We start from the raw sequence: 15,694 nt of genomic DNA, 5'->3' as shown, positions 1-15,694 counted from the left end.
ACGCGTTTGTGGCGCCACTCACGCACGTTTGTTTACAAACTCGATTCAATCGATCTATCGTGGGAATGTTGCTTCGTTTATGACATATAATAATTCCAAGCGAAGATAACTTAATATCTGCTCATCAGATTGCATATTAAATGTAATGACTTTTTTTAGTGACATGTCATCTTTCCCATTGACGAGTTACCGGCATTTTATAACCTTCTGGAAACGCAAATGATTTGAATAATGTGACAGATATATTCTTAGTATTGAATGTAATAGTGGTTTAAGCAATTATCACGATGAAACTATCACTAGTTATTTTTTATATTATAACTTTGGCGATTGTCGTCGGAAGCGAGATTCGAATCCGTGGAAAAGTAAGAAAACGAAACAACGTACACAGAAGGCACAGAGCTATTCTACCCCCGTGCAATTTCAATGAAAGCCTTATTGAGGACGAATGGGCTTTGATGGAGGCGATAGGGAAGTCGAAGTTTATTTTTACGGGTAAAGTTTTGACGGTTAAAAAGTTTAGATCAATCCATGAGATTCGGGTAAAAAGGTCGAATTTGTATAGGGTTTATATGCGACGAGTATTGAAGGGTGATGAGAGTGAGTTAAAAATGCTCGTTAAACCAGAAGGGCTCAATGTGGACACTTTGAGTGGTTCGACTGTTGTAGTGGAGAGACCGCACGCGCGCGAGTCCTGCGCTCCGTCCCCCCGACCGCGACTTTCTGCTATCTTCCTGAGCGATGGATTGCTCGTCGATAAGAAAAGAGGGCCCACCCAACATCTTCGTCTCCTCACCGATCCTGTTCCTCTGACTCTATATCACTTAGATAGAATCAACGCTGCTGTCAAAGGTGGGTGTTTATTTATTTAACATTTTATATTAAACAAAACGATATTGAACATATCTTACAAGGGCCTCATTATTTTAAGTTTCAAAAATATAAGAAGAAACAAAATCGCGTCGTTTTGATCTATTTCCTTTTTAATATCGAGGTTTTTATTGAAATATTTCCATATCTTATTAATTATTAATTGAAATCTGTTCTAAAGGTATCGTTTATGAATAAATACGTGTTATTTGTTGGAAATATTTCAATAACGATTACAACCTCTCGTGGAGAAATTCGTGTAATATTATATTACTTACAATGAAATGCCAGTTCCCGTGAATAATTTCACAAAGGCGATTATAAAAAGCTTTGAGCAAGATTAAACAAGGGCGAAATTAAATACTGAATAGCTAGCCTGGTGGGAATTATAATGATGTGTGGGTGTTGTATCCATAATGCACGCTGTGGAGGCATCCACATTGAGATGTGGTTTGATCGACATCTCGACAACTGTTCGTTAAGTTAATGGAGTGAATGCGCTCGATGCGTTTGTGCATTAGCCGACACCGCACAAACGTGTACGCTGGCCGTGCTGGTTCAACACCTAGCTTTTATTTTAAATTGTATAAAGTTCAAATCGCTTTGGAAACTTCTGATTACATTTACAAATGAGGTTTTATCGGACATTTCATCGGTGTAAACTGATGTGTTGTAACACATTTAATATTAAATAATGAATAATTTTTTTTTAATTTAAAAATTATTTATAAAAAATAGCAATAGTAATTTAAATAAACTGTTGCAAATATAGGTGTGTACATTTCTATTATTTAAATGTCTCTATAATATGAGGAAAATTACAAAGATTTTTAATGCTAGGAAAATTAGAGCATCTTGTCATAGATTGTTTGTTTACCACGTTTAAACACCATAAACGGGCAACATAAAGTTATATTTAATTATTTAAATATTGAATGTTTATTGACCTTTCCCACCTTAAAGTTTATACTCTTTTAAGTATCCACTTAAAAATGTTACTAAGCCAGCTTTAATTGAATCTCGAGCGATTCACGAATAGATTTTGTCCGGGGTCAAATACTTTGCAATAAATTTTATTGCGAGAACCATTTCAAGCTAAAAATTCCAAGAAGATCCAATTTAAGTCTCGCATAATGCAATGAGATGAGTATCGTGTCTCCTTTAGGCAGAATAAACTACTTCTTATACCTTTAGCTCGGGCTAGTGTCATTCTATTCAGCGTTATATGCAATTGTATTATAGAATCAACTAGCAATATATTTTTTTAGCTTCGCTGTATCCCGCATATTGCAGGATAGGCAGAATAAAGCTAGTGTTAAGACACTCCGTTGAACACGTGTTGAGTGGCGGAACTCAATACCGCGCTTTGCCATGTTACCAGAGCGAGAAATTTTACACTCAGTACAAGCTTATAACTAACAATATCTAGTTAATAATATTGTAGCTAATTATTTTGATGCAAAAAAAAACATAATCATTACCTAAAATGAGTTATTTAAATTATCAAAAACAAGGCTTGTAGCATATTTAATAAGATTTACAATCTTTTTGCGTACGGAAAAATAGTTTGAACATACATTACTTAGAAATATATTAGCAATTTACTTAACAAGTACATAATATTTTCCTTTTTGATTATTTCACAATAAATATATGAAAATGTTAAAAAAACCGCACTACAGGTATATTCGATTCGAGTCCCACATTTTTGAATGATTGATGACGGACATTGTGCAACTAAATAGAAATGTTTTTATAAAAAAACTTATATTGATAACAATGTGAATAAAAAAACAAAAAATCTGATCAATAAATTTTAAATTATATTTTTTTTATAATATTCATGTAGCATATAGTAACAGAAATATGTTTTACGTAAATTTAATGTCGGTCCATTTTGAGAAGGTAGATTAGGCGGTAAAACTCAAAGGCGTATTTTATCTAGACTAGAGAAATTTCTAAGTGCAAATTATAAACATTACTTTACCATACAATTTGAACTGGATCTATCAGCTATGCCTCGTTTTCAGTAGAATATAAAACGAAAATATGAGAAAAATATACTAATACACATAAATGAAATTAAAATATATATAAAGGTTTATAGCAGCGTTAGCTACCTCTATCTAAATTTAGTATTATCTATACATACATTTTTTTCTAACTGCCATTGCGTACCATATAAAAAATATACTTCACTTTTATTTTATCCATATTTTTTTTATTATCGACTGTGTGCCATAAATAGAACAAAATGGTAAAATATTAAGTATGTGATGAAAACACATTAAAAGTTATAATGGGCTATATAATATTAGAAGTACGTCCTCGTTTATTAAGTAACAATAAACGTTAGTGTAGTGCTGCAGTAAATACGAGTAAATGTTAGCGAGTCAAAGCTTTGTAAATTATATACACCTTTAAAAGTTTCAATAATGATGTATGAGCGAGTAGTTCGAAATAATAAGATTTTTTAATTTTTATACTTATTGTAGTGTTCGTTGTAAGGAGTATCGTATAGCACCAAAGTGATGCGTATCATGCTTTTCAGTAAAAAGAGACATTCTAGTGTGGATATATTTTTTTAAATAATATATGATCTAATTATATTTAAAATTCTATTTAATTGCCATGCTCTCACATCAATATTAGATATAACAAACGATAGAGATTCATTTTCAAGAAATTTTAATTGATAAGTTACTGAAATACGGGCTAGGCACCTTCGTTTTAAAGATAACAAAATTCCGTGGGACTTTCAGATAAAACTGAAAGATGTAGATGGGCGGTACGATTAATCTACCTCATTAGAATCAACAAACGCACGCAAACAATACTAGCTTTTCTTTGCTATCTGAGTAAGTGTTGCAATAAGTATTTTAAGCGCGCGACGTCGATACGTTGATAACATAGCAGCTCCCTATCTCCTCGATCACAGGAGGCGTTGTGCTGTGGAGAAAGTAATGGGCAGGTCCATTCGTCACGTCGCGCCTGCACCCCACACGATGTTTATGTTTTAATGATAACTTAACGACTATGCATAATTTTCAAATTATATTAATAATAAAATTTAAATATCATATTTATTATTGCGAGTAAATTACAAAGAGACAGATTTCATTACGATGTTTGGAAAAAGATACATTTTGAAAAAAAACAACAAAGCATGGATATATTTTAAATTTTATAATTTTTTTCATTCACCAATAGTATGAAAAATAATGACATAAAGTGAAATATGTTGAAATGTTACAAAATAATATAGTGCGACGTTAAAGATTCGTCAAGAAGGCGACCGCCTCGACTCGCCCGCCCACGCTCGTACAGCTTTCCAAATTCCTCGTGTAAGCGTTGCAGCCATCTAAGTGCTATTAGCGCAACCGCGGCTATCTTTTTACTATTTTCAGCTTTATATCTCATAGATATGTATCATAATCCACATGTTATCCGTACACTATAAAATTATAAATATCATTAATCTAAACCCATACAGGATTTTTAAAGCAAAAACGCAGCTCTCAGTTAGTCGTCAGTGTAAAATGATGGATTGGAAAATGGATTCCGAAATGGATTTTGTATTTTTGCTTAAAAAATAAAATTGTATAATACTTATAATTCCATATAGAAAAGTTAACAAAGTTATTTCGTTTAAATCGTTCGTAAGCTTCCATTTTACGAACAAACCGCATGAATAGTATATATTGCGACAAAAGTAGTTATCCCGGGCGATCCACCGCGCCGCTGCGCTCTCGTACATGAATATTCAGGGCGTAGTAAGGCGGCGACTCGTTCGGCAATAACTGTTAACTCGGCTCATATTGTGCTCACCCTGCGGCCATTGTGCCTCTGTTGACCTATCGAGTCTTCTGCTAAAACTTATAAGTTAGATTATAGATTATATTCTTTTATTAATCATCTATATATATAAAATCGAAAGGTCACTCACTCATCACGAAATCTCAGAAACTACAAGTGCTAGGAATCTCAAATTTTGCATAGGAGTTACTTATGGGACACAGGTGCTCGCTAAGACGGGAATTTGCAATATTCGACTTCTAAGGGATTGTTTTTGGGATCGAAAGTTTGTATGAAACTTCGTTACTACAAATGCTAGGGGTCTCAAATTTTGCATAGACGTCACTAGGACGTAGTCATGGAGACAGAAATTAATAATAACATAGTTCACGCGGGTGTAACCGCGAGCGGGCCGCTAGTACTATATATAGTTTTTACTATAAATTTTAGTATTAATCTTATATAGATTTCTGGGCGTAGTTTCCACATTTTTCCACCAATAAGACGATTTCATGGCTCATTGGTGGATTAATGTTTAATTCGACGTTTGTTTATGTTGATGAAGGTTGCATAGAATTGCGAAGCCTCCAGTATACGCGCGGGTCTCAGCTCGCGCACGCGTCTCGGTGGCGCCAACTCGGACTCTTGCGCAACACCGTGTTCTCCAACTTTTACGAGCCGCTTCAATCAAAAGTTTTCCCATATAAAAAAATACTAAGAATGCTTTCTTTTATTTAACAACAGAACAGAACAGCTTAAACAAAAATATGAAGCTTCAATTTTTAGTGTTATTGCTTTACTCCTATACAACAATTCACGCCCATTTCCATATAAGAGGTACGATCGAGAAACGGGATACGTCACATAAAAAGAAAAACATAAATGGACCTAAATGCGTTTTAAACGACACGATAACTAACGATTACGAGATTCTGTCGTCGGCTGTGTCAGAATCTAAGTATATTTTCACGGCTCGAGTCCTGAGCGTCAGGAAGATAAAACGAGGTAGCAAACTTAGAAGGAAAATTTTTATGACCTATAAACTATACATACGGCTGGTAATGAAGGGGGACGTGCCCGAGCTCAGGAGCCACGGGTTTTTAGGCGACGAGCGTACGTTGAATGGGGCAATTGTGTTTGTCGACTGGCTACGAACGAATGAGTGCGCTTATAAGTTGTATAGACATTCCTCGGGAATATTTCTGAGCGACGGACTTTATGAGAAATATAGTTGGAGGATGCCTCGCCTGCGCTTGTTGTACGAGCCTCTTCCACTGTCACTCTACGATTTGGATAGAGTGAACGCCGCGCTAAAAGGTAAATGTTTACTATCCTATTATGTTTCATTTTATACGACTTATGATTGTTTGTGTACACACGTTATAAAAGTGCGTTTGTTTGCTGTGGCGTTCTCTCGACCCATTCCAAGTAACTTTCTTGGTAGTAACGGTGTTACAAGCTGTCAATTGTAAACTCATCCATATTAGCTTAGGCGATGGTAATTATCGAAAGTTTGGAATGTATTAAAATTGTAAATATTTTTTATATGTATAGGATTATTATAATTTAAGATCGTTTTTAGTCTAAAAGTACCTTTAGTTCTTTTTGGTTAATCAAAATTGAGTATTGTATATTAAAAAAAAACCTTGAGAATTTAATGAGTCAAAAGTTAATTCATGTTTAATATAAATATTGTATATACGTATTTATTGACGTAATATTAAACGAGGCACGACATAGTCCTTGGCCAGTGGTACAGTATCATTATAAAGCCCATACGTAGTGCGCTGGTGTGGGCGGACATCAGCTTTGGCTCCACCATGCAATTTACTACGCCAACTACTAACAGTACCATTATTATCCGTCAATAGTCTATAATTGTTTTTGTTTTATTGCGAGATCCACAAATGCGTATACAAAGATTATCATAATTATATAACGAAATAGTTTTTTATGACAGTAAATATGCATGAGTAAAATAATTATTAACAGATGAGAAATATAAAAATATTACATTGTGCTAAATATATTGTCGTAATTTTACTACTTTGTATTGACTCGCCAACAATATACTGTAAATTTCTTTTTCTTATTATATTTAAGGTTAAATTACTAGTTTCTATGTATGAATATAAGAAGAGTCTTTTTTTAGATTGTTACATTCCGGGAGAAATCAATAATTACTTGTATATTAAAAACTAGTAATATATGTTTAATCTCTTTTTTCACAAAATTCTACATTTTCATATTAATAAGAAAAATACAGAGTGGACCCGTTCAAATATTATACTTTTATTTTCTTTATTTGTATTGCAATACTTAAAAAATATTTCCATCTTGTCCATTTCGCTTTCGTTTTAATATAATCAGATAAGATTTGAGTCTGAACCTATCGCGTGTACTTAAATATATCCTACGCCATATAAAGGCACGTATGTTAATTTAAAAAAAAACAAACAATCAAACTATAAAGGTCAACATAAATATCTGATAACACCATAAAGTATCGATACAATCACCCAACGTAATTTATGCTGGCCGATAAAAGTCAAGTCAAAGTTAAAAGTCAAGTCAATGTATTTCTTTGTTCACTGGAGTCGTTTGGCTAATGATAAATCAAGATTTCAATATCAAGTTTATCTAACACGTAAAATCTGAGCGCCTCGTGTGTAATCCATCAATCAGCGCCGGCGCCGCTCTGAAATGTTCACACTCGCGCTCTTTGGTGAATGTTAATTAAAGCTGATTAGCTTGTAACAGAATTCTTGGCGCTACTTTCACCGTATCCACTTAATAGGTGTTTAAGATGATCTTTGCATATATTGAATTTATTAATATATGGTCATCATACTTCTACGATTTTCCATGTTATTATTAGGATTCCTTGAAAGTCCTCTGATGAGAATCCTTAATGCGTGTGATTCTGTGTGTACTTTAGAATGGAGTTCAAGAAGAAATAAAATGGATAAAATTTTCTTGTCAAAAATCATCAAATTGATTTATTTTTTTGCATACTTAAACATAAGCTTTCATTAATAATGGGGTAGTATATTTTTATCTCCAATGTAGGTACAGTACAGCAATGTCATCTTTTTCTACTTTTACCTTAAAAATTAGCTACGACTGATTTATGGCGCTCTGGTGAGTTATGGTTAATCTTCATTTTAGATGAAGTTTAACAGATATTCTTAGATAATATAATAATTCTAAAATAATTTTATCTTTTATTATTCAAAATCTATATTATAAAGCTAAAGAATAAAAACAATTATTAGTTTTAGTTATTTTTATTATGGATATAAAACTAATTCGATCGTTATTGTCAACTTAATGGACGTTGCAAACGAAGAAAATAAGAAATTTAATTAGTTTTAATTTAATAAATAATGATTTAATTAGAGCTCGTATAGTTTTTATGTTTTCAAGTAAAGATGTCTAGACATGTTTTTATTAGTTAGTATTTACTACTATACTTACTATACTTTCATGGTACCTTTTAATATCAATTTACATTTTTTCCAGTAATTCTGAAATAGTTTCATGAGTCTTTACAATGTAAAAGTTTGAAATGAGAGAGAATTAAAACATGTATCCATTAAAGTTGGAGCTAAGCCGTCGCAGGATTGGTGCGTCGAGCAAGTTCCAACGTTTCATGCATAGATTAGCTAAGTACTTGTAATTTGACTTGTAGCGCCACACTGACGAACTAGGTTAATATTTAATGGAACAAAACCTTAAGTATGGACGATAAAATCAAATTATTTTCTTTAACCAGTCATTACGTGTTGTCGATACGCATTAGGTCCCAAGTAAAACGGTAGTTATAGTACTCTAGCGGTGAACGTGTACGCAAATGTAAGCTGCAACCGCTTGCAAATAAAAAGGAAAGTGGCATGGACAGTTTTCCACAGCCATCAATTATACGCAGACAGCACCCCGGTCAGGTTTGAACATTTTATTACCAGCTATACGCATATAGTGTAGATAGATATAAGTCATGTAATTTATTTTTTTCTTAGTACCTAGTAATTATAAAGGTGTTCGTGTCGTTTTTTATATATAATTTTTTATAATAACTTTTATTGAGCAAAAATTACTTAGCTGATATAATTTTAGATTTGTAATTTATACGATTTTAATGCTAAAATGGTAAACAAATGGGAAGAGAAAAACAAAGTAGTAATATTTCAAATTGATTTTTTAATCATCTTTCAAGTTATTATTGAAAATAGGGAAATTGATAAATAATATATATTTTAATATTCCAAAATATCTTACAAATTACAATTTTGCAGATAGCTTTGATTTTTGTTTTGGGTGTTGCCTCAGAAGCTCTTTTAGTTGTCGTCTTAAGATTTTTCCACTGGGAGTTTTAGGTATATCTTTTAGGAATATGACGCCACCTCTCAGCCTTTTCCAGTGTGAAGCCTGGTAATAAAATATCGCATCACATTTTATTTATAGGCAAAGATAACCAAAGCTTTTGGCACAAATCTGACTTATTGCAACTAAAGCCAATACAAATTATGTTACCTAACACTTACCTTATCAGAAACGAAGTCTATAATTTCTTGTTCTGTTACATTAGCATTTGGTTGCTTCACTAGAAACGCCGTAGGCAGTTCTCCTGCCAGAGTATCCGGCGCACCCGTCACACCGACATCTTTAACTGCCGGGTGTTGAAGTATTAGTGATTCGAGTTCTGAAGGCGATACCTGTAAAAATGTAGTAGATTATAAATATATTTAAAAATTATAATATAGTTGTAATTAAAACGAAAATTATAATTATTACGAACATTATAACATTTTTAGAGCACAAAAAAATATAAAAAATATGTTATTAAAAATTATCACTCAGTTGCCGTGCCGCCGTGCAGTTAGGACGTGCGTTATTACATATACATACATCGTGAACTTTCATTAAAAGTTTATTTTTGTTATAGTGGTCTTGTAGGATAGAACATAGCGTTATTTTCTGCCAAAAAAATTAATTCAGTTCACCTCTACTAGGAAAAAATCTGTAAAAGATGCGTAAAGTTAAATTTACCTGCCAGGCCTTGTATTTGATAAGCTCCTTAATTCTATCAATGATATAAAAATAGCCATCCTCATCATAATAGGCAATATCACCGGTTCTGTAAAATCCATCTCTGTCAAATTCACTTTCACTGTCTCTTCCCACATAGCCTTGAAAGACAACAGGCCCCTTAATATAAACTTCGCCTGGTTCATTGTAACTCAATATTTTTTTGGTATCTGGGTCAACTACCTGTAACGATTTTTGATATCTTTAGTACATTAACACTCCAAAGTAAAACGTCAGCTATTACAAAATATAAAATTAGACATTACTATATCAGTCGAAATAATGCGTATTTTAAACGAGAAAACTTAAGCGTACCTTCACGATACATCCTTTTATTACTCTCCCAACACTTCCCTCGTTAGGTGTAACTTCTAGATCATCGGTTATAGGTCCAGCCGCCTCTGTCATTCCATATCCTTGTAAAACAAGTTCTATATGAGGAAACCTAATAAAGTTAGTAGTATTTATACTTTTTTAAAGAAATTAACTTCGAGTCGAGTTCACTTTATTTAGTAAAATTAATTTTGTAAATTTAAGAAAAAGAAAGAAAAGCTATTTTTAATCAAAACTACATAATTTGTACCTAGATTTTAACGCATGAATATTTCTAGGATCAACCGGAGCACCACCTGAGTAGATAATTTTTACAGAACTCAAATCAAAGTTCTTTGCTAACGTTGACTTATACAATGTGACAATGAGAGGAGGCACCACTATTAGAAGATTTATCTGAAATAAATAATTACTATAATATGCTTACTTAAATAAACTTAACCTTAGCCAAAATACTACGCTTAAATTTCACCTTATATTTTTCAATAGTCTTCAGGTACAAATTTTCATTATATTTTGGTAAGAACACAAGGGTTTTTCCATTAAAAATTTCATGTAAAGTGGACACTAACCCCATCGTGCTTGACCAGGGTGCAATTGTTAACAGAAGAACATGTCCTTTAGCTACCCTGATAAATATGTATATTTGAGTTTGTTAAGTTAAAAAAATATACTTTCAAAAAGAGAAGCCTCCTGCGTTATTAGTCTCGTTCTATCCCCTTTCATGGAATACATTTGTAACTTTTAAGAAATATATATAAACATTTAAACGTGGTAGAATAATAGTTAAAATTTTTATACATTTCTTAAAAAAATATTAGTTTGTGGTAAGTGGTAACGAAGTTATGATGCTTAGTGTAGTACAAAGAAGTAACAGAACAGAAATCATGTTTGTATAAAAATATTTATTTTATCTATATCTGTAGAATTTTTGTAATTTAATGTTTTTTATATTTCTCTTATAGGCAGAATAATTTAAGTAATAGCTTAAAACGTTTGGCATTTTCCTATCTAGCAACATTACTTAGTGTACAAGTATTACAATTCCATCTTATATTTTATTTGAGTATACTAGAAAAAAATGTAAGTATTGTAAATACATACGGTGTTCTCTGAATCGAGACTATAATGTTGAGGTGACTTATCAAAGCCCCTTTAGCCGGGCCTGTAGTCCCCGAAGAATATAGAATAAAGCTTGTACACGTTGACCCTTTAATATTGACATATATTTGAATATATTTATTTACGTAACTTCTCTTCATCTAGCTATTAACTTAACGAGAGATGACCGTATGTCAACGATCAAATGTAGATTTTAAAATATGATTATTTCCATAGACGTGCTTAAAAAATACATTTATAGTAATAAAATATATTTAAGTTTTAGTAACTTCTTCATCTTACCTTTAAAATCATAAGGCTTGTACGTATTTATATCAACATGTATTCCCGTTAGTTCTTTAAAGTGTAAACAGTCACTCTCTCTAGCTAGATCATCGTATAAAATGTATTTTTTAATTAGACTACTTATTTTTAGGTCGACAAAATGCTCTTTGAATTTTTCTCCCGATAAAAACATATATGTTGGTTTGGAAATGTTAATAGCATGGTTGAGGTCGTCTGCAAATAAAAACATAATTATATTTCAATTTTTTGTGTACTTTAGTACCTATCATAAAATTAATTCTAAAACATAAACAATTAATTACTAATTAATGTTTGCATTGATCTGATTGATCTACTACTCAATTATAATTATGAAAGCACGTTTTATTAAAAGAGTTGTTTGTTTTAAATGCTTAGCACAAATAATGATTTTTTATAAAAATATTATTTTCGTTATTTTAATGAACAACTTAGGAATATATAATTCAGTTTTATTCAATTCAAAATATTCTTTATTCAAATAGACTGTTATAAGCACTTTTGAATCGTCGAATGAACATATAAGCAAAAAGTTACCACCGGTTAGGAAGGCAGTTCTGCTGAGAAGAGCCGGCAGGAAACTCATTACTCATTTATGCTTATTTCTTTCAATTTTAAAAGAGTTTTAATTGATATAAGACCCAACAGTACACGCAATGCCTCCATGATTCGGCAGAAAGTGGGGAACGAAAATGTCTTATTCTGAACAGAGTGTCTTAACATAAGGTTCCCAGGTTCCCTTTGTCTACTTTGCTATGTGCAGGATACAGCGTAATCTAAAAAAATATATTATCTGTCTAGGTAAATATCAATTTGCTTTCCGAATAGTGGAAAACGTGATATTTTTTAAATCTTTTTTATCTAAATAAATATCACTAACCCTTAGTGTAAGCACTATTTAAAAGGGTGACTGTGGCTCCTGAACATAACACTGCTAGTATTGTCAATATACATTCGATCCTATTCTCACTAAAAATGGCCACAACATCACCATTTTCGACACCGAGGTTTGTAAGGGATGTAGCAATATTTACTACCTTTTGGGCCATTTCTTTATAACAGATTTTTTCTCCTGTCTCTCCATTTATCTAAATAACATGTAAGAAGTTATGATAAAACTTATCTTAGCACGTGTTTTTTTTCAGCTTCATGCTGTAACCCGCATATAGCAGGGTAGGTAGAGAGAACCTAGTGTTAAGATACTCCGTTCCCAGGGTTCCCGTGCCTGGTTACCAGAGCGGAGAAACCAAAATATTAATAAATAATAACTGATTCCCCCTAGTGGAGATCGAACCCATAACCGTCGCGTTTCTAGTCATCAGCTTGTGCCCCTGCGCCACGACGCGACGGCCTATATTAGGATATAGACTATAATATACATTAAAAATTTAAAAGAATATTAAATTTGTATTATACATTTATCTTATCTTTGTTTATTTTTTAATTAGAACTTAAATGTGAATATATTTAAGGACACTGATATCACATTTATAACAATTTTTATTATTTACTTTTTTGTGATATTAAATGTAAAATGACTGAATATTACATACCTACCTTTGATTTTCATTATTTACATACATTTATCCTTTGTAGAATCAATTGTAACTAGCTTATAAAGATAAATCTATCAAGAAATAAAAACTTAATGTAAGAAAAAAAAGCAGAAAAAATATCAAATTGTATGAATTATGATATTATTTTCACAAACTTATTAATATGTATATTAATAAACTAATCTATCAGTGTACCATAGTAAATTTGTAAAATGAAATGAAATTCAGTTGTAAATAGATTAATCAAGCACTTACCAATGCGGTTTTCTGTCTGTCGAGAGCCAAAATTTTTTGTAAAACAAACGCTCCCAAATTTAAATGTGGTGGCACGGAAAAGTTTTGATCGCCACATATAATACCATTTATTTTTTGTTTTGCCGACATATTCACCACTAGACGTTTCAGCACAGTATAAATAAAAATGACTAAAGACTAAATCGACTATTTGATAACCACGCGTAATTCAAGGTTAGATTACGGTGAGTTTCAATATAACTGATTTCTCATGGTGGTCTTATTCTTGTTGTTTATAAAGAGTTAGTTTTTTTTATAACTATAGGAAGTTTTGCTAGCTTTGCAATTGCAATCATTAACTGACCCTATTTACCGATCTGGTGAATGAGAGTTTTCTCCTCACGAACTAGAGAAAGTACTTATGTAGTACAATCTTTATAGTGCTTTTATCGAAACGGTATTCAAATGTTTTCGTTTATTAGATTGTTGTGAAGTCTATGTTGACCAAATAATTTTTTGTAAGTGACAGTGCTTAAAATATAAGGTAAATAGTGCAATAATTAAAAATTTTGGTTCATATCTTTCCCTCTTTACTCTTTACTCTAGTAGGCCAGGCAGATGCAAAAATGTCAAAATACTTCTGCATTTTTTTTATTAATGTTTGTTTATTATCCATGTTTGATTATTGATATCAATAAGGGGTAATCCCCTTATTGATATCAATATCAGGATAAGCAACTGCTCTGGCTTCTCATGAATTATTTTTATTATATTTTACGATGTAATTTTTACGATATTTCCATGAAGTAAAATAATAGCATTATTGAAATAGCAATACGAAAGTTGTACGAACTAAAAACATGTGTTTTAACTAAACAAATTACCTTCTCACTATTCTCGCTAATCTATTTATTTTCTTTAGTATTTCAAGTACATCTCCATAAATCCATGTTGGAAATTGTCACTGTATGTATCATCTTAGTCATAAAGACGCTAACTATTTCTGTAAATACATTGAAATGCAATCGTGACTCGGCTTCATTCTTATAAATGAACTTTAGTAATATAAATAACACATAATGAACAAAAGGTTTGTATTAATTTTAAAACCATTTATAGTTTATTTTCATAAGCTTCTACTCTAACAGTTGTGTAGTTCGATACTTAGTTATTTCTATGTTTCTCTTTTTAATGTCTGTCTTCAATATTTTACTAGCATATGTTTTTATTTGATAAGTCCAAGAGATTCAATTCCAAATTCTAAATACGCCATTTGAAACTACTGTTTTCAAGTATAACTTACAAAAATGTTATATATACTAAGTATTTTAAATGTTTGGCTCATCATGTCGTAGTTTTATTCCTTTATTTAATTTTTCGTTTAAATTCCGTACTCCTCCGTCCGAATAATTTACTTTAAAAGGGATCTAAAGATTTTGCTTCAAGTTTTAATACATAGATTAAAATGCTGCGGGAACCTGTTTGACGTAAAGTCAAATTATAACGTTACTTAATTATTATGTAATAATGTTATGGTATCTAATTGATAACGTTATTTATTAAATAATGTTATCAATTATTATTAGATATTATATCGCTGATTTATATATGTTTTCTGTTAGTGTCATTCTTATCTTTCATTGCATTTCTTCATTGATAATAAAAAAGTTATTAAAAATATGAAAACGATAATAAATATCGTAAATGATATTTTTTCATTTCTCAGACAATAATGCTATATTTAAATATTTTTTCTCGAGAGATTCAAAACAGTTGCACGAGTATTTTAACTCTTAGTATTAAAGGATTTAATGGTACCTTCATTATCCCGTCTGTCTTGGAAATTCGTAAATCATTTTGCAGTGCAGCCCTCGCTTTGAATGTTCGGCGGAAATAGCAGAGAGTCGAAGGTTCGAATATGGCTGACTGCTCAGTAGGTGAAACGTAATTTGTTAGTGCGCCTGAGAACGAAACTTGTTTACCCACGCATGTTACAACTTGGCTGTTCTAGTGAATATAATATGTATGTGTTTTAAATATTATGGGTGTCATATTAGTTTAGTAATCTAAATTAATAATAGGCGTTGTAATAGTTTTTTTATAAATCTAGTAATATATGTACATATATGTTAATTCTTTGAAGAACAATAGTAATGCATATAACTCCTATATAGTAATAAGAGAAAACATGTAAAATATCTTTGGCATATGTATGTTTAGCTAATAAAAATAATAACAGATTATTTTTTAAATATGCGTAGCGCCAAGAATCTCCGTTTTCCACACGTAGAGACTGTAGAGACTTTGTTGTTGTTAGAGACAATTAGTACAAAAAAACTATAGTTTATTACGTATGTGAATGTAGGTATACCTATCTTTCGAGACTATGACTC

General features: G+C 31.6%; 1 protein-coding gene across 2 annotated transcripts; it reads right to left on the bottom strand.

Annotated features, from left to right (window-relative positions):
• Positions 1–4,444: 4,444 nt before the first annotated feature.
• On the bottom strand, positions 4,445–13,738 carry LOC146535639 (luciferin 4-monooxygenase-like). 2 transcript variants are annotated; one of them, XM_085191982.1, is made up of 11 exons: positions 13,323–13,738; positions 12,392–12,599; positions 11,491–11,706; positions 11,191–11,296; positions 10,559–10,715; positions 10,337–10,482; positions 10,069–10,198; positions 9,715–9,936; positions 9,210–9,380; positions 8,951–9,093; positions 4,445–4,745 (listed from the first exon to the last, which is right to left on the bottom strand). In XM_085191982.1, exons 1-11 carry the CDS (start codon positions 13,449–13,451, stop codon positions 4,634–4,636), a joined length of 1,740 nt encoding a protein of 579 aa, XP_085048108.1. In that variant the 5' UTR covers positions 13,452–13,738; the 3' UTR covers positions 4,445–4,633. The 2 variants fall into 2 exon arrangements, with proteins under 2 accessions (XP_085048108.1, XP_085048109.1); XM_085191983.1 differs by lacking the exon at positions 4,445–4,745 and having other exon boundaries at positions 8,848–9,093; positions 13,323–13,735.
• Between the last annotated feature and the right edge of the window lie 1,956 nt (positions 13,739–15,694).

This window comes from Heliconius melpomene, chromosome 10 (assembly GCF_056956725.1).
Source record: "Heliconius melpomene rosina isolate 202511_hmr_F chromosome 10, ASM5695672v1, whole genome shotgun sequence".
Lineage (NCBI taxonomy): Eukaryota > Metazoa > Arthropoda > Insecta > Lepidoptera > Nymphalidae > Heliconius > Heliconius melpomene.
This window is presented reverse-complemented; position numbering and strand designations above follow the sequence as displayed.